Source organism: Patella vulgata, chromosome 3 (assembly GCF_932274485.2).
Source record: "Patella vulgata chromosome 3, xgPatVulg1.2, whole genome shotgun sequence".
In the NCBI taxonomy this organism is placed as follows: Eukaryota; Metazoa; Mollusca; class Gastropoda; family Patellidae; genus Patella; species Patella vulgata.
Window position 1 is genome coordinate 36,404,704 of NC_065881.2, and position 25,390 is coordinate 36,430,093.

Here is a 25,390-nt window from a genome sequence, read left to right on the forward strand (position 1 = left end):
CAGCACTTTGCTGGTTCGATTCCATATTTACACAAAAAGAAAAATACTAAGAAAATAAAAGACTATTTTATGAAACAACTCATCAATGAATCATCAGTTTATTTTGTTAAAAATTTCAACTTTGTTTGGTGCCTTGTCAACGTTGTCGACGCCAAAATCACGCGCTATCGATCCGTAAAGGCGAAAGAACATTCATTCATCGCAGATTATCACTATAGACTAAGGACATTATTTGACAGGCGGTGCTATTTGACAGCAATGGTTGAGATTTGGTACTTGTAGCAAACAAAACAGGTGGTTAATAGTAAATGGGAGCTTTTGTGATATCAAACTAAAAGAAACTGAATGTCAGCATGCCAAGATCATTCCTGGTAAAGAAATCCAAACTTAAAATAGAAGAAGGAAAACATCCAGGAACTTTCAAGAATGGATTCGAAGACGAAGGGTCACCAGTCAGATCTCATGCTACTCTGCCAGTTAGTGTCGTTTCTCCTGTTACTCCTGTTAGTGCCAAACCACTGTTTGTTAAACTCGATAATGGTAAGTAAATTGGTGATGCATGACATAAAAGCCAGTCTAATTACAATACTTTAAAACGCGAATCATGACAATTAATGACATTGTGACTAATTCTAAAGAAGTATGAGTCATTGAATAGCAAAACAAGACATGAACCTTTCTTCTCGTTGTCTTTTTTCGTCTGCTTCCGAAAGACATATTGTAGTCTTTTTACAGCTTGAACTTATTTCTAACCATAAACACACAACTATCCCGATTATCGAATTTTATCGGAATATTTAAGCACCTAGTCACTGTGTAAACTGATCTTGTGTATTCTGCTTTCTAAAACCATTCCCACACTCTATATTAATTTTGGCGTATGCCTTTTCTTTGTTACGTGAATACAACGCCCATTAAACATAATCACCATGAATGCGTTTTATTTTATTTATGTTATTATATCACGTCATATTCCAAACAAATACTGACTTACAAAATGATTACACTGCAGACATTGTTAATTACTTTGAAAAGATAATAAAATCTGTATAAATCGTTCATTTGAAATTAAAGCATTCGTATATCAGTAATCAATAGACCAGGTTTCGTTTCGAATTGCGAACACAGTGCAATTTAAACAGGTATTTCCTCTCAAAAATAATGTAGTTTCGGACCATAAACAGATATGTTTCCAGCAAAAATACATGTGGTTAGTATTCATCGACAGTATCTTGCACACAATACAACATCACAGTGAATGAATTGACTATGGTTATTTATTAATATATCGTATTAATAAATGACAAGGTACAAACATATATAAATATGATTGTAATGAAATTTTAAATACAATAAACATATATCATAACAATACAAATTCTCTAATACAGTATTAATAATATAGAGTTAGAAAGTGCCGTAGTGTACGTTCATGGCTGTGTTGCTGCTTATTGACGCAAATACAACCTTTACGCGCCTCATACAAGTCAAATAGATAATACCATACACATCTTATTTACATATTTTATGAAGGTATGGAAGGGATACAACCAAATGGTCTAACCCGAGTAAATGCGAGTTACGGGTTTCTAAGCTCGTGGGTTCCAAGCCACTTCTAACTGCGCATGCGAGCCATGCAACCTTTATTATTATTATTTTTTTTTTAATAGATATGGGTGGTGAACCAGAATATTGTTTTTATATGGCCTAAAATCTGCGCGCACATTAGTTTAATTGGTGCGTCCGTTGAAAAACGTGTGTTCACACACTGCCTGCGAACAAGCAAATTATTGATAAAAATACATACTAGTCAGGGGCGTGCTGGGTGGGTAGGCAGGATAGTTTCAAATAGTTGATAACTATGGAACTGGAAGCCTATAACTACCATTCATAATTTCTACTTTTCGCCTCTTCAGAACGCAAAAGTCGAAAAGTAGAAAAGTAGAAGTTACGACAAAATGTGAGGCGACAACACGCTATACAAGCGAAAATCAACCCGAAAATAGGAAATTAAGAAATAACACACAGCGATAATAGCGCTCCTCGTTATTTTCCTAATTTCTTATTTTCGACTTGCATTTCTTGTCGACTTTCGACTTAGTCATATTTTTGTATTTATTGATGTCGGTAGAAGTTACGACAAAATGTGAGGCGACAACACGCTATACAAGCGAAAATCAACCCGAAAATAGGAAATTAAGAAATAACACACAGCGATAATAGCGCTCCTCGTTATTTTCCTAATTTCTTATTTTCGACTTGCATTTCTTGTCGACTTTCGACTTAGTCATATTTTTGTATTTATTGATGTCGGTAAGAAGGTGCCAACACGTTATACAAGCCAAAATGCAACTCGAAAATAGGAAATTAAGAAATAACACACAGCAATAATAGTGCCCCGCGTTTTTTCCTAATTTCTTTTTTTCGACTTGCATTTTGGCTTGTATACCGTCTTGTCGTCTTTCGACTTAGTCATATTTTTGTATTAATTTATTGATGGCAGTAAGAAGGCGCCAACACGCATACCAAGCCAAAATACAACTCGAAAAGTAGAAATTAGGAAATTAACACACCGCGCTAATAGCGACCTATCATTTTGGCTTGCTGTCGTGCTGTCGACTTTTCGACTTTCGCCCCGGAAGTTGTCGTAGTCTCAATTTTACGGGTCGCATTTGAATACGTACAATCAGACTGTATTTCATTCTTTTCCGTCAAAATGGATAATAATTTTTATATAAAAAAAAATGTTCATATTTTTCTTTCCGCTAACTGGGATATTGTATCTGCCAAAAATGTCTAATAAAAAACCCCCCAAAAAACCCCCACCTTAGGCTACAACAATTTAATTTATTATATAGGCCTATTATAAAACAAATTTCCCGTACCGGTATATACAATATACAACTTATAAAATCCGCCTTACATGGGGATTGGGTGGTCAAGTGGTTTAACACGTGCGCGTGAAATCACAAGGTCTGACATTGATTCAAATGGTGTGGTTTCGATTCCCCGCTTAAACATGACAAGGGAGTAGGGTCGCTTGTCCAACCTTGTGGATTTTCTCCGGATACCCCAGTTTCTATCCACTGCAAATGAATAATTGAAATGATTTAGTTTCCAACGAGTGGATGTTAAGACAGCCTGGAGGTCGGGTGTTCGATCCCTGCATTGGTCGAGAAAGTTCATCCAGATTTTCCGGCGGGTTCCCCCTTGTCAGTGATGCAGGACGGGGGGGCTGACAAGGACAACTGTCTAGTTGTTCGGATGGGCCAAAAAAACAAGGTCCCGTGTACACATTGGCTTGCACGTGAAAGATACCTTGACAGTTGGGATTCGATATAAGAGTAGGCTGTATTGCCGCTATCCAGACAAAATTTCCCTTATAACACACTGTATGGCGTATACCCGTCTTCATTAGCCCAGTTCGGAGCAGAACAGTAGGACGTTAAACCCCAATTTCATTTAATTTCCTTTCTCTCTCTCTCATCGCCAATTTTTAAAATAAAATTGCACCATGTTAGTCAATGAATAACTCTTAGTTTGTGTCGAGTGGACGTTACCCCCCCCCCCTCTCTCTCTCTCTCTCTCTCTCTCTCTCTCCCTCTCTCTCACTAATACATTAGCGCAGTTTTGAGGTGATCCACTAAGATCAGAATTTATTTTTGTTGTCTTTAGTTATTTCACCATCTACTGAACAATATATATTCAGCCTCTACACGCCAGTCTCACCCAAGGATTTCACTTTTTAACGTTTTGCATGTACAATAGACCTATTCTTAATTGCAGGTACCGTAATGATCCAGAATCTGAATCCTCATAGAAATTTCAATTTTATTTGTAAGACAATCATTAGAGAATTTTGGCGGTGGTACTGAAACGTCACTATTCGACTCGTTTTTACATTTCCTACCCATGGTGATAATATAATTTGAAATAAAATAATAATATACAATTGGGAAAACCTGTATATTTTATATGCGGTATGAAACCACAGTAGGCCTAAATGAAATTCAATTATCAATGCGCGTATTCTAATGTGACCATGAAAGTAGAGACTTCCGAGGCGAAAAGTCGACAGCACGACAGCAAGCCAAAACGCTAATATCGCCTTCAATACTAGACTTTATCATACAGGCTATTTTGTTAACGCAAATTGCATGTATTTAAATGCGACCTGGCAAATTGTGACTACAACCACTTCCGAGGCGAAACTCGAAAAGTCGTCAGTACGATAGCAAGCCAAAATGATAGGTCGCTAATAGCGCGTGTGTTTATTTCCTAATTTCTACTTTTTGAGTTGCATTTTGGCTAGGTATGCGTGTTGGCGCCTTCTTACTGACATAAATAAATACAAAAATATGACTAAGTCGAAAGTCGACAAGACGGTATACAAGCCAATATTGGGAAAAAACGAGGGTCGCTATTATCGCTGTGTGTTATTTCTTAATTTCCTATCATCGAGTTAATTTTGGCTTGTATAGCGTGTTGGCGCCTTCTTACTGACATCAATAAATACTAAAATATGACTTAGTCAAAAGTCGACAAGACGGTATACAAGCCAAAATGCAAGTCGAAAATAAGAAATTAGGAAAAAACAAGGGGCGCTATTATCGCTGTGTGTTATTTCTAAATTTCCTATTTTCGAGTTGATTTTGGCTTGTATAGCGTGTTGTCGCCTCACATTTTGTCGTTACTTCTACTTTTCGACTTTTCGACTTTCGTGTTTTGAAGAGGCGAAAAGTAGAAATTATGAATGGTAGTTATAGATAACGTTCTAATCCAACGAGATTTCCGACCACGGTATATGGGCGTGTGAGGGTTTATTTTGAGAGATTTTTTTTATTTGATTTCGCGAGCCAGCATCCAATCTATTTCCACCAGGCTCGGATTAAGCGTGGTACTAACCGGGCTAGAGCCAAATTAGTTCTAAAAAAAAAATACTTTATCATTTGATGTATTATCTTGTGCCAAATAAATCTATCTATCAACCATACTGTCATACAAATTGTATTTGTGCTTGTGGTGGACAATGACCAAGGGCCCCATGCAAGCAAAATCTGGCCTTGATCACCACTGATGGTTTCCAGATTAGATTTCAAAGCTGGATTTATATTTCCATAACACAGAACCAATTAATCTGTCTTTGCTTTATTTATTTCGCTAAATGAATTTAGGAAAATGAAAAACTGGTGACGGGGTCATCAGTAACTTCCTTGGTCAGGCTTAAAGTAAACCTTTTACACCGAAGCCACAGCCGGTGTCTAAATCTTGATCATGTTCTCGTTCTTGGAGTCGTGTCCGTTTACTCTTAAGCGCCCCCCCCCCACCATTAGCGAATAGAATCGAATGAAACTTGACAGGTACCCTTTGTAAGGAATACCAATCCCTTTTAATGCTTATTTTTCTTTACTCGTAGGTCGTATAGTTCTTGATTGTTGCTAACAATGTTCATGTTCAGATCTTCAGAACTTAATCATAATTCCTCAACCAAGTGTCAATGTATACTATGTCATGGCTCACATATACATCAAATTGAATCTAGCATGTTCCAGAGAACCAACAGTTTACCAGCGATGCCCTTCTTATAAAGTGCCATAAGTTTGGCCTGCCCACCATCCTTCGGAGGTCCCAGCCCAATTGGTATTTTCGCTTTTACTTCCGCATGATGAAGCGAAAGAGTATAATAGCATTTTATGTTTTGATTTCAGGATATATCCATGATATTTCGGATGGTTATATTAAGGATGAGAGAGATGAGGTAGTGCGTGAAGGTGTATCTATGACAAGTCCTGAACCAACAAATACTGCTGATGTATCATTATACGAACCAGATCCCCCAATCGTACATCATACAGCAGATCGCCGCCAGAGTTACGATGCTTATCTTATTTTAGATGGAAGAACTAAAAATAAATCTAACGCGGGTGTGATGCGACCGCGATTCCGATGTGATGAGTGTGGCAAGGATTACGCCACATCGTCAAATCTATCGCGCCACAAACAAACTCATCGAAGCCTTGACAGTCAACTCGCCAAAAAGTGCCCACATTGTGACAAAATATATGTCAGTATGCCTGCCTTATCCATGCATATATTAACACACAGTCTTAAACATACTTGTCAAATTTGCGGAAAATCATTTTCCAGACCGTGGTTGTTACGAGGCCATGTTCGATCTCACAGTGGCCACAAACCCTTCGGTTGTTCCCATTGCGGTAAAGCCTTTGCCGACCGATCTAATTTAAGAGCCCACATGTATACACACTCTGCCTTCAAACAGTTCAAGTGTCGTTACTGTAAAAAGACATTTGCGCTCAAGTCGTATTTGAACAAACATTACGAATCAACGTGTCTTAAATAATGGTCATACCATAACGAACTATATAGCTATATTATACCATAATCCAAATCTTCCATACCTAAACCAAAGTATAACACAGTATTATATTAGTATTACTTTTTAATACATAACGAATATATATTACAACGACATAATAAAATACTATACAAATGTTTTCTTTTTTTTTTCATCATTTATCTATGTTATGGTGGGGTTAATCCCCAAATATGAAGAGAACATCTTCTAGATAAGGATTAGATTTTCTTAAACAATGACTAAGATCGAAAATGATGGGGCAATAAGACATTAAAAGTCCAATAAAGAGCCCACGACTCCGTGACACATTAGTTAAAAAATCATTCAAATTGAGTTTGGACTTAAGTTATGGAAATTTGCATAGTTAATATTAGTTGGTATTGAATTTCACGACACAATCCTTATGGGTCTGAGTTAATATAAACATAAACAATTCTGGAATTTTACAAGCCAACCATTTCTGTGTTTTGAATAGGAACATAATAAGAGTCTTTATAAGTAAAACTGCATATATTTTGGATCATCTTGTTAAACAGCTTACAAGATTCAGCATTCCCCAAACCCTCCCGCATACAAATAAAATAAAATTACGCATACAACTTCTGTATTTATAAGACTGGTAATGTGCTCAGTTGTTTTAGTTTGAGAATCTAGTCCATGTTTTACATAATTATATGTCTTATGATGTTTTAATGCTTTATTTTGATGGCGACTTGTACAGCTTTAACCATATCCTTTGTTTTATTACTACTTCGTCTTCTATCGTTTTTAGAGCTGGAAGTCTCAGAGATTATACTTCCGGCAGGTAAAAACGCATCCTCTTCTATGGCGGACTGCTGTTTAGTGGGTAGCCTGCCATCTTCCTTGCCTTTATGTCGACTGGAATCTCCCGATTGCTTTTTATAGTCCGAGACACTTGGGCGACTTCTAATACTCACGACACTCCTCCGTCCCGCAGACTTAGATTTTAGAGGCACGTTCTCATCCTCGACCTCATCAAATTCTCCCGATTTTGAGCCTCTCAGTTTTGGTAACAAAATTCGAATGCCATTGAGTATTGTGAAATTTATACGGAACCATGTATCGTCTAAAACATAACCAATTATTATATAGATCAATAATAATGACATCTTTCATCAATAATGAAAAATCTCAAATGCCTTAATCATGATCATTTTAAACTTTGTGTACATGAAGTATCAAAGCAGAAGACTAATGGGTTTCGAAATATAATAACATCAAATCGAAATATAATAGACAGCAAACCAATGTGCCGTATATCAAGTTAATGTATATGAAATTGGGTTTACCATCTCCTCAAAACATCCTGGGTCCTTTTGGGGACTAAAACCTGGTTATATCTTGACATATGCAATGCGAGGGAGAAGAAACGCATCTCCACTAACATTTCATCAAATTCAAACTGTCAATGTCATGGATTCATTTCTGACCTCGGCCATATTGTGATCGCAACCCTGACAAATAGGAACCTGGCTTGAAAAACCCCGTCGGCTCCACGCCGGAATTCGAACCCAGGCAATGTTTTTGAGAGACCAGTCCTTTGACCACAGGGGCCGCCTCTAAATAAATAACACAAGCCTTAGAAAGATTGTACTTAGTGACTAAATGAAATATGTATAACGTTACCTGTAGTTGAGAAAGTAAAAGTTTTGATATTATCACTGTCTACGTTTTGATAGTCTGGTGGCCGTGAGTCTGTATGTGGCGTATGTACTACTCTATGTTTAAAACTGTGCTCATGTTTTCTCATATATCTTTCTGCTGTGTCGTTTTTTAACCATTCATCACAAAACCTTTACACATAAAAAAATAGCTTGGATGCGAACATATGTGCGCAATCAACTTTTGTTGTATTGAAATGTGATTTAATTAGCTTTAGACTTTATGATAACTATACTAGATCATAAATCATTAACCGACACCAAATTTTGACAGCCTACTTTCTTTAGATAAACTCAATAATCCTTTAGATCAAGTTCAAAATGAGGAGATGAAGTCCATAAATAGTATTTTTAAGAGGTAATATCACATAAGCTACATACCTTCTCCAGAAATGATATAGAACAGGAAATAATAGTATAGATGCTTCATGAAATAAACTTCTCTGTGGGCCATATAGATGTAAATTATTGGCAATTGTTACGGCCATATCCGATGTTACATTTACCTTGTATGAAAACAATAAACCCATCACAAATAATTCAATGAACAGTTTACAGTGAAATTAAATACAGATAGCAGACAGTCCAGCCATTGCAAACTTAGACAACGACTTACAGGACTGGCGAAATGACATTTCAAGGGAGGTAAAACATCCATTTCCTAACCCGGGATAATGAAATGTTAGTCATGGACGAGCAAAGGTGTTAATATGGCATTGCAACATGGACGGGAAATCTTCCTTTGTTCTTTTCGTTGAATAAGCAGATTATTTTCCCTCTAGTAGATTGGATGGAGCTTAACCGTGCAATAACTAGACATGTTTAATGTTACTGCACTCTTTTGCTGGTTTACACTAGTTTTAGTGGAAATCATATAGAGAAGTGGGGTGGGGTTTCTGTACAATAACAACAAGCATGTTGAGCAGGTGTCAATGTTGCAAGTCATTTATAGCACGCTTTATTCGTGAACAGGTTTAACACCTCGGCCTACGGGCTCGATGTTCAAACCTGTTAACTCATAAAAGCCGTGCTATAAATGAAGAAGAAGAAGAAGTGTTTAATAAAGTGTCACACGGTGTACATTTACATATCATAATTCAGTTAAAAACCTAATTAAAGAGAACACCGCTCGGCCATAACGGACTATGGGACACTGGATATATCTATATATTTCTAAAATACAGATTAATATTAGATAAAACATCATATTATAAAAAAAATATCATATATCTTTTAAAAACCGGGATCTCTTTTGAAACATGTCAAATATAAAATTGCATATCATACTGGGGTTGTTATCACTAGAGAAAATACTAATAACTTTCTCTTTTATAGACATTTTATAGAAATTTACGGCTATCTTATGCATTTCTCTAAAAGGTCCATAACGAAGGTCGGAGTACATTTTGCATTCTATTAAAAAATGGGGTTCTGTCTCAATTTCTGAGCAGAAGGGACATAATCGACAAATGAGTTGGATTGGGGGATGACTGTATCTTAGTTTTTCGATCATTAGATCAGAGCTACCGCTGCGTAATAATGACGTGACCTTACGTACATGGCGTGGGAGATTGTTACCTAAAACATAAGGTTCGGGTTTCAAATCCTTTGTAAACAAACGATAGGTTCCCAATTTGTTGTCATTGGGTTTTTTGTTGTCATTCCATAACTCTTGGAACCATTTACTCTCATCATTTTGGAATAAATGACGCTTTAGGGCTTTTAAATGAGACGTACTTATAGATTCGACATTACATATATGGCTAATTTTAAGATTTTTACCAGGGCGTGAGCGTTCTTTTCCCAAGATATAGCTTGTCTCAGTGACCAATTACATATATGGCTAATTTTAAGATTTTTACCAGGGCGTGAGCGTTCTTTTCCCAAGATATAGCTTGTCTCAGTGACCAATTACTAATAATAACAGGTGATCTGCTACTATGTAGACTTTTCAAACGACAAAATAATCTCAGCACTTCTGTTCTCTGTTTCGTTAGGCACGAAGTTCATCCCTTATCCCCTCTAGCTGTTAAGTTTGGGCTGTTTCGTTTTAGACCAAGGAAGACTTTACATGCTCGATTTTGGACACTGTTCAATTTATAGTGCTCAGTAATGCCCCAAATTCCCGCCTCATAGAGGATGATGGGTTGAACCAAAGACTCGATGAGTCTAGTGAATATGCTATATGGGAATCCTCCTGCCTGGAAGTGTTTTGAACAAAGGGCTGCCAGAGCTTGCTGACCTGGATAGCTCATTAACACACAATTTAAAATTCAGATGCTCATCTAGCCATAGTCCTAACTTACCCTTTATTATTGAGTTCTTAAATATATACTTCTTTATTAAATACCTGAACACGGGGTGCTATATCAGATGCTAAAAAACAATTGACAATAGCTTTTGATTTTTCTGTCAATAAATCCATATCTTCTTTAGTTATACCTCCTTTAGCATAATCAAAACCTTGATATTGATCTCTGTATCTAAATAGAGTTAAACAGAATATTAAGGACGTGATTTCGGTGGATTTATCTTTATCTTTAGATAATATATCAAAATATCGTACAGAATTAAATACACTATGTATGCTTCAATCCTACCCATTTTGTCTGGGATTTACAGAACGCTTGTTTGAATATGACTAAGCCACTTTCTTTATTTGGGTAAAAAATAAAATTGTCGTTTTAATCAAATTTGATGTGGTGTTTTACAACATTATAAACATATAAAGTCATGCCAACAGCTAGAGACCATGTTAGTTAAGTCAATGGTGATTTTGTGTTCGTTTGTCGGTTGTTTAACTAAATTTCGTAAACAAATCAACATCAGCTTTGTATTTCGAAACCAGAACATAATCATATTCGGCTTGTCCCAATCCTAATGGAAACCAGAACACAGCCATATCGAACTTGTCCTATTCCTAGCCTAAACCAGAACATAATCATATCGAACTTGTCCCATTCTAGTTACTTTAATAACGATGTCTGATAGAGGCTAACCTCTCATCTTTACTGTCTGCCCCTATAATTATGAAAACGACGCTTTACACCTCCCCGGTTCTAAGGCTATTTTGGAATCCTAATGGAAATAAAATATTGAGACGCAATAAATGGATGGTTGTAAATCTCGTTTGTAATTCTAAATGTTACAACATAAGATCACGACGATAATACCTGAGAATGGTGTTTTCGCGATCGCGTAAACGCGCCAAACAAATTCTCCGAAACTCAAAATATTGAATTCGACAGAAAGTGAATTTCAAAAATCGCAATTTTATGGTGCGGACATGTGGTAGAAATTGTGGCTTTTAAAAAGCTGGGGTCATTACAATTCCCACAGTTCTGTGGAAGACATAACGATATACCAAATTTGTTACCTGGGCATCGAGAATGCGCTAATTGTGTTAATTTAACAGACCAGAATGTTTGGATGGCATCACTCTACCATCCTATGAATAGGCGATCGTTTAATCAGACAGGATCCACTAGAGATCTACCTAGGTAAAGACGACAACGCGTGCACATTATTCGAAAACATTTATAGGATACAGGTTTCGATACTGCTGTTACCTGCATTTTAATTTAAAGGTCCATTGTAGTGTGGAGTTCAAATCCTCAACCGTTCTCGAGTATACTTTAAATGGTTTATATTTTACCTTGTAACTTCTAACCAGAAGTGTAAATCACGTGGCAACTTGGTTAATGATATAACTTTGTTGTTTAATATAATCCGTGTATCATTGGGTGCTGTAGCACTGGCAGTCGGCACCACTGTATCTTTAGTCTTCTCTATATAACAAACAAAACATTTTTTTTACCTTCTTTTTTTTTTACACAAACTACTTTGCAAATTAATCCTCAATTAAATTAGATTCCCTTTAGGTACACGTAATTAAGGGGTATCTCTGGTTGATCAGCATTAACTAAGTATTGTTGTGTACATGTATATATTGTCTTGTTATATTTTCATATTTTATCATAGCTTGATAATGACTAGAGAAGCCTAGTCGAAACGTCGCTCAGTAATAAGCAGTAATTGTATTCCATAGAATAGTGACCCGTATACGGACAAGAAGACGTTGGTATTTCTTTGAAAAAGTATCACCGAGATTAAGATAGGGCTTTGCTAGTATTATAATGGTGATAAAATTGTGAACTGTATGTATTTCATTCTTCCAATATTCCATTCGTTCATAATTCATTTAAACATTTCTATTATTCTTATGTTTCTATTAACCCTTCGTTATTAATTAGATGTTACTAAGCTACTTATCTAAGGACAAACAGTTGACAGCTGACACATTAATGAGTTTAATTATTATCTTATTGTTTTACATGTATTTTACTGTAATGTCTTTTATATTTTAATCTTTCCCCTTTAATTGTTATTAGTAACCTTGGTGTATATTGTTAATGCCTAGGATGCCATTTTATTATTCTAGATTCCATCCCGTTTCCAGCCAGGACAGTTACTCTGCTTGTCGGACGTGCTGTTCACCGTATATGATGTTTAATGTTTTTCGGTAATAAATAATCTCAAGGATAGTCCCAGTCTTTAGTTATTATCGAAGATTTACACTAATACAAATGGGGAGTTTGCTTTGAGCGTCAAGATTTCGTTCGGACCTCAAACAGCCAAGCGAGAAGTTTATAATGAGCTAGAACACCTTCCAGCAAGATAAATATTCAAGAAAGTGGAATTCGATACCAACAGTACTGACGAAAAAGGAAACCCAGCTACACCAACCCAGAAAAGCAAAAGCGGGAAGATGGCGAAACTGTTCTGGTCATGTAATCCAAGATATCCAGACCATGATGGAAGACATTAAAATATTCAAGCCGACGTCATCAAATGGAACTTTCGATAACACGAGACAATAAAGTATATGGTCTTTTTATCAGGGTAATCGCCATGCGCCATCCAGTTGTTGTCAGTTTAATTATCAAAATCATAGTCCTCGTGCCCCTAAACATGAGTATAAAGTCAAACGATCTGTTTCTTTAAATGTTCAGAGAAATAGAAATAAAACATCGGCTAAAACCGACCGCGACACTAAAAGAAAACATGAATAACAACGTACTCTATAACTTTCATCAATTTGAAGGGTCATTCAGGTGCTTAGAACTTTATGACCTCAGCTGATTTTTGATAATATATGATATTGACTTTTCAACTCTGTATAAACTTCTCTTAAGGCAAGGACTGCTATGATATAATGAAACATGTAATTAATCCCATATGTCATTTACCAACTACATATGATCTGTGCACACGCTCCGCGTTACTTCAAAGGAATACGAACTGGTCAGTAAGCATATCATGACGAGATAAAAGAGACAATTGCATATATGATCATGTGTTATCTATTGTCCGAGGGTATATAATGAGTTCACTGACAGTTAAACAAGACAACTAAAGACGACCAAAGACGACTAGAGACGAGCAGAGACGGAGAGACCGGCGTATGGACTCACCCGAGTTCAGCCGCTGCCTTGGCAGAGGGGAAGAATGGTGGATTTAATTATAGTTATATGTGTTCCTGTCGTAGTCTATTTCCGATGTAGTTTAGTTCATGTTGTATGTATGCAACTGTAGCTGTTTTATATACCTGATGTAAATAAATCATATATTTACTAAACTGTTCTCTATTATCACTAAGGTGGTGTTACACAACTTCCATTTTCGCAAAATTTAAATGGCGTGATACAGCAACAGTTAGAAATTTGGGTAATCGTCGATGGGCGCGTATAATGTTACTCTGGATTTACACGCGTTTGCAGGCGGGTAAATGAGCGTCATGCTAACGTTAACGTCAGATAGCATGACAGATTCGGGCGTGGGTCTGTTATGGTGTGGGGAGGAACCACCATGACTGGCAGAACAGACTTGCATATTGTTCAAGGAAGGGTCACTGGTGTGTACTACCGTGACCACATCCTGGCATCGATAGTTCTGTCCTTTGCTCAACGTGCAGGTCAACGTTTCATCTTTCAAGATGATAATGCCCGTGCCTACTGCGCTCGTGTCATGAATGACACCCTCCAGCGTCACCATATTGTCCATATGCCTTGGCCAGCCATGAGCCCTATAGAGCATGTCTGGGGGGATGATCGGCAAGAACTGGCCGTGGCACTGCAAGTGGAGTGGGTCAGATTGCCCCAAATCGTGATTGGACGGTTGATTAGGAGCATGCCACGACGAATTGCTGAATGTCTGAGGATTTGTGGAGCAATTACTCATTATTAAGACACAAAAAAACGTCCATTTTCACTTTTGATCTCTTTGCGAGTGAAATGGAATCGTCAGATAAGCCTCCCATATGACCTGTTTATGTTCATGTGTAGGCAATTGGCCTGTTATTAACATACACTGGTTACCTCTAATAAAATGAGCAGTGCATTTCCGCAGTTTTGTATTGTTTCTGAATATCCCCTACTTTTTTGGAAGAGTATATATACATGTGTGGATAGGATTTAACCAGTGGGGTGTAACCTTTGTGTTATAACCTTAATTAATCCGTGTAAACTATTTAGTACATAAGGGTGAGTACTAAACAATTCGCTAAACTTGTGTATATTTGGTCGTAAGTAGAACTTAGGCGATATAGACAATTTCTTTTTCAGTAAAATAACCGAATCTATACAAATAAATAAATATTGGAATTCGTCGCCAATTTCGTTTAGATTGCATAATTTACAGGTTATATTTTCTCTCGGGATTTTCTTCCATCGGCCAGTTTCTATGGGTAATTTGGTATTACAAGTTCTAAATCTACATTAGTTTAGATTTGTACATTAGTTTAGTTCTAAATTAAGACTATATTATTATTTAAATAATCTGTAGTTTAAACCCTTTGGAGATGCTGTTATGCTACTATGCCATGATTGTAAAAACTGGTCTTGCAGGGATTGGACAATTCGGGTTTTTAGCCATTTTATATTTAAAAAGCTTTGTGTTACATATATTTATTATACGAAACATTCGTCAAGGATGTTTTTAATATATTTCATCCAGGGTGAATTGCAAGCTTTTGACAGTATGTATAGTTTAGTTGCCAGTTTGTTTTCATCGGTTACTACTTTAGCCCAGTAGCACACCATTCGTACTTTAATATCGATAATTAAGGGGTACCTGCCCAGTTCACCCAAGACTATCGAAGAACTTGTGGAATTATTTAGTGATAATATGTATTTACAATATTTCATATGGATTCGTTCGATATTGGTAATGTTAGAGTACCCCCAAACTTCACAAGCATATAATAATATTGGCTTTACTACTTTATCAAACATAACCAATTTACATTCTATACCAATTATGTTTAGTACATTTTGATAAAATTCCGTACATAGCTTTCATAGATATTTCATTTATTACTCTTGTAGTGATAGTTAAAATAGCCATTTTTCGTGAAATAAACACCCAAGTACTTAAAATTTTCAACAATATCAATACCTGGGTTATTAAAATAAAATGTACAGTCATCTGGTTCTTGTCCATTAGAAATCATTATCTTAGCTTTATGTGTATTCACTTTTAATTTCCATAATAAACAGTATTCATTGAAAGTATTTAGTTGTTTTTGTAGATCCTCGCTTGACTCTGCTAGCAATATAGTGTCGTCAGCATATAATCATATAAATAGTTTTAGATAGGTATATGCAGTTCATTTCGGGCTTTGCTAGATATAGAACTAAGGCCGTTTACATTATTTTTATTTAGAAATTCTTCTTAATCATTAAGAAAATGGAAAATAGAAACGGGGAGAGATTTTCGCCCGGTCGTATTCCGTTGGTACATTCGAAATTAAGCGATTCGTCGCCGTTTATTTTGACCTTGGCTTTAATGTCCTTATAAATATTAGTTATAACATTAAAACATTTCCCATTTATATAGGTATGTAATAATTTATTCCACAAACGTGAGAGAAAACTTTTTAGAATCGAGCAAGTGTGACGTGATATGCGCCCTTATTGAACATCAAAAACAGATCGAAAATGAACAAGATTTTAACGAATGTTACGACTATGATGAAAACGATTTTTATGATAGTCCACCAAATACTTGACCTTGTAACTACGGGGACGATTTTTATGATGGCCCACCCAATATTAGCCCATATAATAATGGTGGCAACGATTTTTATGATGGATCACGCAATACTTGGAAGTATGATAATGGAGACGAATTTTATGAGGATCCATCCAATATGTGTCCATATAATAATGGACGAAACCATTTTAGTAATGGGCCAGCTAATAATTTGCCAAATAACAGTGGACCAGTACATAAAAACAAATTTAGGAACAAATCTTTTAACAAGAGATTTTAATTATTTTGTTTACGTGATAAAGACTGACAATACAATTGCTTTGATAAACCACATACCTATTCCAATTTACACTTTTTTTTAATATTTGTATTCTATATAATTATCGGCATAGTGTGTGTTTCATTATGATTTCTTATATTTTTGTTTTATGATTTTTATTAAACAGGGTGAGGGCACACTATGTGCCGACTCCCATCCGCTTTACAGAATTTATTAATTTTTATTTTTGTACTTATATATATTGATATTGATATGATGTATTATGATTATTTTTATATGGTACCGATTAATATTCTGAGAGTAGGGTTAATTCCGACTCAATAGTAAATGTTTAATATGTCGTAATAATCCGCACAGTGTTACTTAATTAAGTAAACTATATTTTAATGGGTCTTAATCCACCTTAATTACCCCCCCCCCCCATTTATATCTACTTCATATTGTTCATAATAACACAACTTTATGGATTTACTACTTCTTAGTTTATTACATGCAACGTTTCAATACTCTTACAGGTATCTTTATCAAGCAATGATCAATAATGAATAACAACCTACATTTATAGTACATCCATGAGTAAGACAATAAAAACATAACATTAATTAAGAGTTATAACAATATGGTAATTTAACTAATGTGTATAAGCATACTCAATGGGGTGATTACACTCTCCTCCTTCCTTATGATCATAATTTTATAACATAACACTCAAACCATTTCCCTATGTATAAACCACAATAACAACCTATGTATAATCATTTAACATTTTCTTAACCATGTCACTATTAATCAATAAAATCTATTGTTAACTATTGATTTAATCTACATGCATTACGTTAATAAGTCATTCCATACATTTGATATTGCTCGACCATTATCTTTATTCATTTTAGGTTTATGTCTTCGTATTTCTAAGTGTTCCCACTATACTCTTTTTCCATACTTTAATATTCTTTGTCGGCACATTGGTGTTATCCCATTCTATATTATAGGTAAGATTTCCTATGTCTATGATATGTTCGGCTACTGCAGATTTATTAGGTTCCAAACGTCTAGTTGCTGCTTTATGTTCTTTAAGTCTCACTGATAACGGGCGGCATGTTTCCCCTATGTACATAGATTTGAAACTGCATAAGATCTGGTACACTATGTTATAAAATTATGATCATAAGGAAGGAGGAGAGCGTAATCACCAGTAGTAGTAGTATCCTGGTGTTTTACGTCTGCTTCCACATAAGTGATATCGCAGACAAGAAATAGGAGAGCCGAAGATGCTTCCTGTTTTTAGAATATGATTTTACAATCTTTCCATTTTCGGCCTTAGGCCATGGATTGGGTTTTGTGGGAAGTTCTTCCCTTTATTTAGTAAAAAACATATCGTTTGGTAGATGTTTTCTTCTGCTTCTGGATTGGTAGTGGGATTGGTAGTGTCTTCGTTGTGGGATTAGTGTTTAGGAGCCAGGCCCGTCTTATCGTGACCTCCCCTTACTCCACAATCCCACTCTATGGGTTTGGTATCTGTTTCTTTTGCGGAATAGTGCTTAGGTCCCGAGTCCCTCTGACCGTAACTCCCCTTACTCCACTATCCTGCTAGTTTGGTAGATGCCATCTTTGTGGGGTTTGTGTTTAGGTGCCAGGCCCGTCTTATCGTGACCTCCCCTTACTCCACTATCCCACTCTGTAGGTTTGATGTCTATTTTTTGCCGGAAAAGTGTTTAGATGCCGAGTCCGTCTGATCGTGACTCTCCCATACTCCACTATCCTGCCAGTTTGGTATAAATCCCCTATGTAGTTTAGTGTTTCGATGCCGAGCCCGTCTAACCGTGGCCCCCTCTTACTTCACTATTCTACTTAGTCCAACGTTGTCAATTAAGGCGTGGATTTGTTCGAAGATTTGCAGTTTCAGATCTGGTCTCGGGAAGAGTAAGTTCTTAGTGTTGAATGGTATGTTCTTAGTCTCCATCATTCTCACTAGTTCCCTTCTCTCCTCCTTGTATACCTCGCAGTCTACCAGGACATGGTTGGTGGTACATTCTTCTCCGCACTCACAGACGATGACTTGGTGTTTGTAGTCTTGCAGCCGCTCTTTCACCCTTAGTTTCGATATAAGTCCGCATATATCTCTTCTAGGGTGATTTATCGCTGTCTTCGTGTAGATTTTGTCATCCAGTCGGAATCTGTATGTGTCAAGTTCAACGAGTTTTAATTCCCAGAATGAATTCACCTGTCTTTTAACCATACTGTTGATTTCCGTGGTGCTGTAGTCTATGGCGCGGAGTGGTGCTGTGTCCTTGAGGCCTTCGTTGGCGAGTCGATCTTCCTCCTTGTTTCCTCTAATGTTGACATGTGATGGAATCCACACGAGCTCTAATTTGCTTCCCTTCTCTAGGACCCTCTGGTACAGCTGCCTGATTTCCATGTACACGTGGTCCCAGTCATCAGACGGCCAGTTGTCTTCCAGGTGTTCTAGAGAGAAAGCACGTGCAGCAGTGGGGTTGTTTTTCCTGTCGGTTTGCTGTAGTAGATCTAGATTGACCGGCGGTATAGGGAGCGTCCAAGGGGCGATTGCTGGGGGTCGTGTTCATTTATCACAAGCTCCCCCAGTCGCAGTTCCTTGATTATTTCCCTGATACCCTGGCCGAAGCTTTTCTTTCTAGGATCTCTCACATATCTTGTACTTTGTAGACTGACAAAAGTAGGGGATCTTTCGCTCAGTTTCGAGATCTTGGCCCAATACCTTGTCGCTAGTTCTTTTCTTCTTAGGGATAGGGGCAACTCCCCGGCTTCCTGTAGTAATGCCTCTCTCCTAGTTCCAAGTCCTACGCCAGTCGCAATACACAGAGCTTTGTATTGGGTGGTGTCAAGCTTACTTAACAGTTTTGGCGCGCAGTTCATGAAGGCCAAAGAGCCGTAGTCTAATACAGAGCGTATTAGAGCACGATACGCCATCATTAATGTAACTCTATTGGCACCCCACGTGCTACCCGTTATTTTTCTCATTAAATTTAGGATTTTGGAGCATCTATCTACAGTCAAGTCGATGTGCGGTTTCCAGGTCAGCCTTCGGTCAAAGATTACGCCAAGGAACTTGGTTTGGTCTATAAACTCGATGGTTTTCCCGTTCATACACAGAGTCCCACTATGTCTGCTCACAAGCATACCGACCGTTTTCTTCTCTGAGACTTTAAATCCCCAGTCGTTTGCCCATGTCATGAATTTGTCTAAGGCCTTTTGCATGTTCTTTTGCAGTTCACAAAAGCTTCCTCCCTTTCCTCCATATGGTACTGTCATCAGCAAATTTAGCTAAGTCAGTTCTGGCATCGAGGTAGGACGATTTCTGTATGTCAATGATCATGATATTGAAGAGGGTGGGACTGATGACCGACCCCTGAGGCGTGCCATTTTCTAATGTTTGCACGGCATTCAGGAATCTGCCAACATTCACCTGTATCCTTCTATCGCTCAGAAAGCTTTTGATCCACCGAAACATTATGCCCGTTATACCGATACGTCCCAACTTAAAAAGCAGCCCGTCTAACCAAACCAAATCGAAAGCCTTGGTCGGATCTACGAACACGGCACATAACAGGCACCCCGAGAGGAGTGCCTGCAACATAACTTGTTGTAGTCCCACCAAGTGGTCTATTGTTGATCGTCCTTTCCTGAACCCGCTTAGATTTTCGTCGATCAGTCGGTTACTCTCCAGATAGAACTGTAATCGGGTGTTAACCATTGCCTCCAAGGTTTTGCATAGTGTGGATGTCAAGCTTACTGGTCGATAGGACTCTGCCTTTGTCCTCTCTTAGCGTTATCACCCCATTAAGTATGCTTATATACATTACCATATTATTAGAAGACATGCTCAAAGACACTAACCAATTTATTGATGTTTTGATAGTATTAAAGGGGTATTGATAGTATGATTTTTATTAAGCCTTGGTGGTGGCTTCAGTCGCCGTTATATCTGTTAATAAGAGTGATAGTGAAGTCATTTTCAAAGGGAAATGTTGTTGTTATAACTCTTAATTATGTTTTTATTGTCTTACTCATGGATGTACTATAAATGTAGGTTGTTATTCATTATTGATCATTGCTCGATAAAGATACCTGTAAGAGTATTGAAACGTTGCATGTAATAAACCAAGAAGTAGTAAATCCATAAAATTGTGTTATTATGAATATTATACCTCTACTTCTAAATGTCATTTAAGGATACTTCATATTGTCTTATATATTTCATTAATCACATGTCTCCAGTATTCTTTGTTTTACACTTTAAATTGAGCTTACAAATTATAATTAACGTCCACGGACCATAGCGTCTTAGTTACCATGGTATGTTGGTTGTTTAGAATTTATAGGATTAATGCCCTAGGCGATGCATGGGGATTATAGACTCAAATTAATGGGTTAGACTGACGATTCTACAAACGGGTCATTTGGGAGAGCAAGTTAGATCACATTCCTTAGGACAGACCTTATTTACCTCTCTTTGGATATTTGGAGACACAAGTTTATGTCAATTCCCATATCCATATTGGAGCTTATCTATTATTAAGCATTGAGCCAATAATTGTTACATTAATTGTCTGCTGTAATTTATGTTGATTAATTGTCAACCATCGGATATAGTAATATTAACAACCAACAAGATTCCTGTCATCATTTAGTCAACAACGAGGATTCCAGAAAATACACAAGAATTACACTTGTACAGTAGGACAGTGGTTTATAAAATGGCGTCCACACTAGAATTAACCGTACATGTATGTCTAGAATTTCTCCTTTAAACACTAGATTTATGGAACTTGGAGTATTGTAATCCACAGAGGAAACAATTGTGAAGCTGCAATCACCACGAAGCACACTCTTTCAAACCCCTAATCTCGTGGTGGCCGAGGCTTTTAAAGAAAGAATATAACTACACAGTAAAAATTATTCATTTTTTATGTGGCCGAATTCCAGAGTTTAACACTTTTTTTTCTGTTAATCGATGGCTTTTTGGGGGAAAATGTGTTAAAAGTGTGAATTATTTTTTCAAATTACGTGATTTATGTATTTCTGTGGAATATTCAGTATTAAACAGGAAATTTCCGTGAAATTTATGGATAAAATGTTTTATTCCATTCTATAATGGACTTAATTCTGTTATTTTACGGGATAAACGTTGGAATGACTAGCAATTTACAGATTATTTCTGTTTGCAAATGCAACGATAAGTACTCGTATATACATATATATAATCATTCCTAATAATTATCAGGTTATAGTGTTCATTTCAATTCATTATTAACCAGAATAATGAAGAATCGTATTTTGTAAATTTTTCCATTATTTGCGTATACAGATTGTCTGCGATATCACTTCGGTGGAAGCGGACGTTAAATAAAGTATTTCACAGGCGCGTATGAAGTCAATGGTTAATTCAATGAAATTTTTTATCTTTTTCATGCTTAGGAAACAAAAATTACCAGGATTTTGTTTGTTTTTTTCTGTATTTGAAAAATGGAATTTATGGTAATTGAAGGAATTTCTGTAAATTACAGGAAATACAAATAAGGTTAAAATTTTCCTGGTAATTTTTGTTTCGGAACTTTTAAAGTTTTTTCACGGATTATTTTATTACAGTGTATAAGAATGAATCTTTGAATTTCACTATTTTTCAAAATTTGATCTTTGATCATAATAACCAGAATCACCCAAATCGGCAAATCTTTCAAAGCCCAAACACAATTTTACTGATTCGAGTTTTAATCTTATAAGTAAATTTGTGTTTTGGTCTAGGCTAACATACTAAAATATTACGATTATGTTTAAAATTATTCTTACTTTCATTTAGAATTCTCTCACTGGGGTCGTGGCATTCTTTATTCATTTGTTTCAGATAACGTTCAAATAATATCACCTCTGTTTTATTTCTCATTGCAGATAAAAATTGCCGTAAAATTTTTATAAATCTATTCCACAAATGATGCTGCAAAGACAAAATTTGACGTTGTTTCAGATCTGGTTAAGAACACTCTTGCATTGAATCTCAAGATCTATAATGTTAAAAAGGATTAGACACTCGATCTTTAACGCGTACACAATCGCCTGCTTTAAATGACGAAAACTTTATTTAATAACGGTACTTACCGTTTTTTTCTTGGTGACTTTCTTCTCTGGAACCCAAGACATATTATCATTCGATAAATTGATTCGACTTTTAATCAAATTCAAATCAGACTCTGACGTATGAATATCCTTTATTTCAGCATTTGCTGGAAAACTTTCCAAATAACCTGGATACCTATATTAACATTTAGTTACAAATATTTATTGTTGGTGTAAATAATTATACTTATTGCAAAGAACGGATTTCACCCACATAAGACTTCACTATCTGATCATATCCTTTACCCTGTCAATACAAATGTAATTTGAGATGCATTTCCTATACGGTCGATATTCCAAATACGTAACCATATATTTAAGCGAACAATTATATCTGTTATTTACCAAACACATAATAATTATCTTAGTTCTTACGAGATACGTCAAACGATGTTGATCTTGCAACAGGAATCTGACCTTCTATCCGTATATATATATGCATATACCATACTCAATCAGACAATATAATATAATAAAAAAGAACAGGAATGCAATGTCTGTTGAAGCCTCGATTTTACCTGCTCTCGCTTCGGCTCGTTTTTTTCAACAATTCGTAATGTCAGGCACACTGTAAATAATATTTGTGTATTTTTACTGTAAACTAACTGGCAGAAAGTTGCCAGTAAATTGACTGTATTTTAACACTGACTTGTAAATTTACACCTAAGTGGTAGATTTAGATTTACAAACAGCATGTAAATTTACAGTGAGTGTATGGTTGTATGGATATAATCTTACGTAAGCTTTGTATTCATATGCATTTACATCGTTTTAAATGTCAATTAACAAACTACGTGATATTACAAATCGGAAACTGTATTTTAAGTATACTTATAACTGTTAATATACATATAATTTTAACAGTTTGATAGGGATCTTTTACGTGCTCTCCAACGACTAGACGACTAAACAGCTATCCTTGTCAGACCATCCGTCCTGCATCAATGACAAGGGGGAATCACGCCGCCGGAAAATATGGATGAACTTTCTCGGCCAATGCAGGGATCGAACACCCGACCTCCAGTCTAGCGAGCCAGCGTCTTACCCTCTTAGCCACCGTGACCCCCTCTATAGTATAGACGAAAATTAATGATGCTTTAAAAGGTCTATCAATGTTAAAGTTCTAAAGAGATGTAGAATTACACGTTTCCTGTAATTGTACACAAATCCCACATTTAAACATGTTTTAATAATAGAATTACCCATAAAACAGTCAAAGTACAATATATATGTACTTTTAACCAACATAGTTGTATCAATACAGATTACATGTAATAAATAAAATTCAGTTCTAACTTGTAAAACTACACTTTTATTGTTAATTTACCATTTTTTTTTTTACAGTAATCCCATGTTACCTCACTAATACAGTAAATTTATAGTATAAAAACATGCAGTGGTATTTTTTACAGCGTTATGTTAAAGAAATTACATTATTTTTACTGTAATTTTACATCTATTTTTAACAGTGCAATCTAACCTGAAATGAAATGAAATGAAATAGGGTTTAACGTCCTACTGTTCTGCTCCTATACTGGGCTAATGAAGACGGGCATACGCCATACAGTGTGCTATGAGGGAAATTTTGCATGGAGTCGATGACAAACGTTAACGAACGAAAATAATGTAAATATTGGAAACAAGTGGCTATGACATCGTTTTGTAGGGAGTATTTATGCAAATCAAAACGGCTAGCTTGAAGAAAAAACATATCTGCGTGAATCAACAGAGGTTGTTTGATTGCCTGACATTACGAATTGTTGAAAAAAAAACGAGCCAAAGCGAGAGCAGGTAAAATCGAGGCTTCAACAGGCATTGCATTCCTGTGCTTCTTTTATTATATATTGTCTAGTTGAGTATGTAGATAACAAACCTCATCTCTCAACCCTCCGTGTTTCGAGATAAGAGATGGTCCTATGTAGTCCCACGTAGCAAATCCCAACGCGAATCGCATCGTGCATCTGTAAGCACTATAAGAACGCCATTTTTAAACGGGAGATGAATGACGGTGTATGTCGGATAAAAACAACGCTTCATTAATTTAAACGCGCGATAGTTGTGCCACTCATTGGCCTCTGTAAGTTTAATTGGTCATAATAGTATACAATTGTCTTATTTTTAAGATGTTACGTGCATTAATAAAGAAACTGAGTTTGCCACTTGGAAATAAAGGAATCCAATCGTAGCTAAAAACAAACACATCAGTATATCTCAACGTTTTTAGCTACGTTCTCCACTTCTCGTAGCTAGTTGAGTATGGTGTATGCATATATATATATACTCTTCAAAAAAAAGTAGGGGATACTCAGAAACAATACAAAACTGCGGAAATGCACTGCTGTTTTTATTAGAGGTAACCAGTGTATGTTAATAACAGGCCAATTGCCTACACATGAACATAAACAGTTCATTTGGGCGGCTTATCTGACGGCCCCATTTCACTCGCAAAGAGATACACCGTCAAAAGTAAAAATGGACGTTTTTGATTTTTGTCTTAATAACGAGTAATTGCTCCACTAATCCTTAGACATTCAGCAATTCGTCGTGGCATGCTCCTAATCAACCGTTCAATCACGATTTGGGGCAATCTGACCCACACCTCTTGCAGAACCACGGCCAATTCTTGCAGTGTTGTCGGTTGACGTTGACGTCGACGAACACATCTCCCGATCAAATTAACGTAACACGCTAAAGCAAAGATATGCTAAACAGTAAATCTTATGCAAGAACCGATAGGGAAGTAAACATGGATAGATAAACTAGCACGCGGCAGTTTTCATCAACCCTTCCTTGAAGTGTCAAATTTGACAATGAACCCCTCCCACGTGTATATGGCGCTATTGCATG

General features: G+C 36.4%; 2 protein-coding genes across 2 annotated transcripts in view; one reads left to right on the forward strand and one right to left on the reverse strand.

Moving 5' to 3' along the window:
- Window positions 1–229: 229 nt before the first annotated feature.
- Window positions 230–6,480, forward strand: LOC126816727 (transcriptional repressor scratch 2). The gene is made up of 2 exons (XM_050543479.2): window positions 230–540; window positions 5,709–6,480. The coding sequence occupies exons 1-2, from the start codon at window positions 354–356 to the stop codon at window positions 6,359–6,361; spliced, it is 840 nt and encodes a 279-aa protein (XP_050399436.1). The 5' UTR covers window positions 230–353; the 3' UTR covers window positions 6,362–6,480.
- A 147-nt stretch (window positions 6,481–6,627) lies between these two features.
- LOC126815244 (uncharacterized) overlaps window positions 6,628–25,390 on the reverse strand; it is a 29,048-nt gene continuing 10,285 nt past the window's right edge. Inside the window, exons 12-17 of the mRNA XM_056100050.1 lie at window positions 22,617–22,679; window positions 11,714–11,812; window positions 10,409–10,535; window positions 8,440–8,564; window positions 8,024–8,190; window positions 6,628–7,463 (exon numbers count right to left, since the gene is read on the reverse strand). Coding sequence (XP_055956025.1) covers window positions 7,066–7,463; window positions 8,024–8,190; window positions 8,440–8,564; window positions 10,409–10,535; window positions 11,714–11,812; window positions 22,617–22,679 — 979 coding nt within the window. The 3' untranslated portion in view covers window positions 6,628–7,065. The remainder of the gene's footprint in view (window positions 7,464–8,023; window positions 8,191–8,439; window positions 8,565–10,408; window positions 10,536–11,713; window positions 11,813–22,616; window positions 22,680–25,390) is intronic.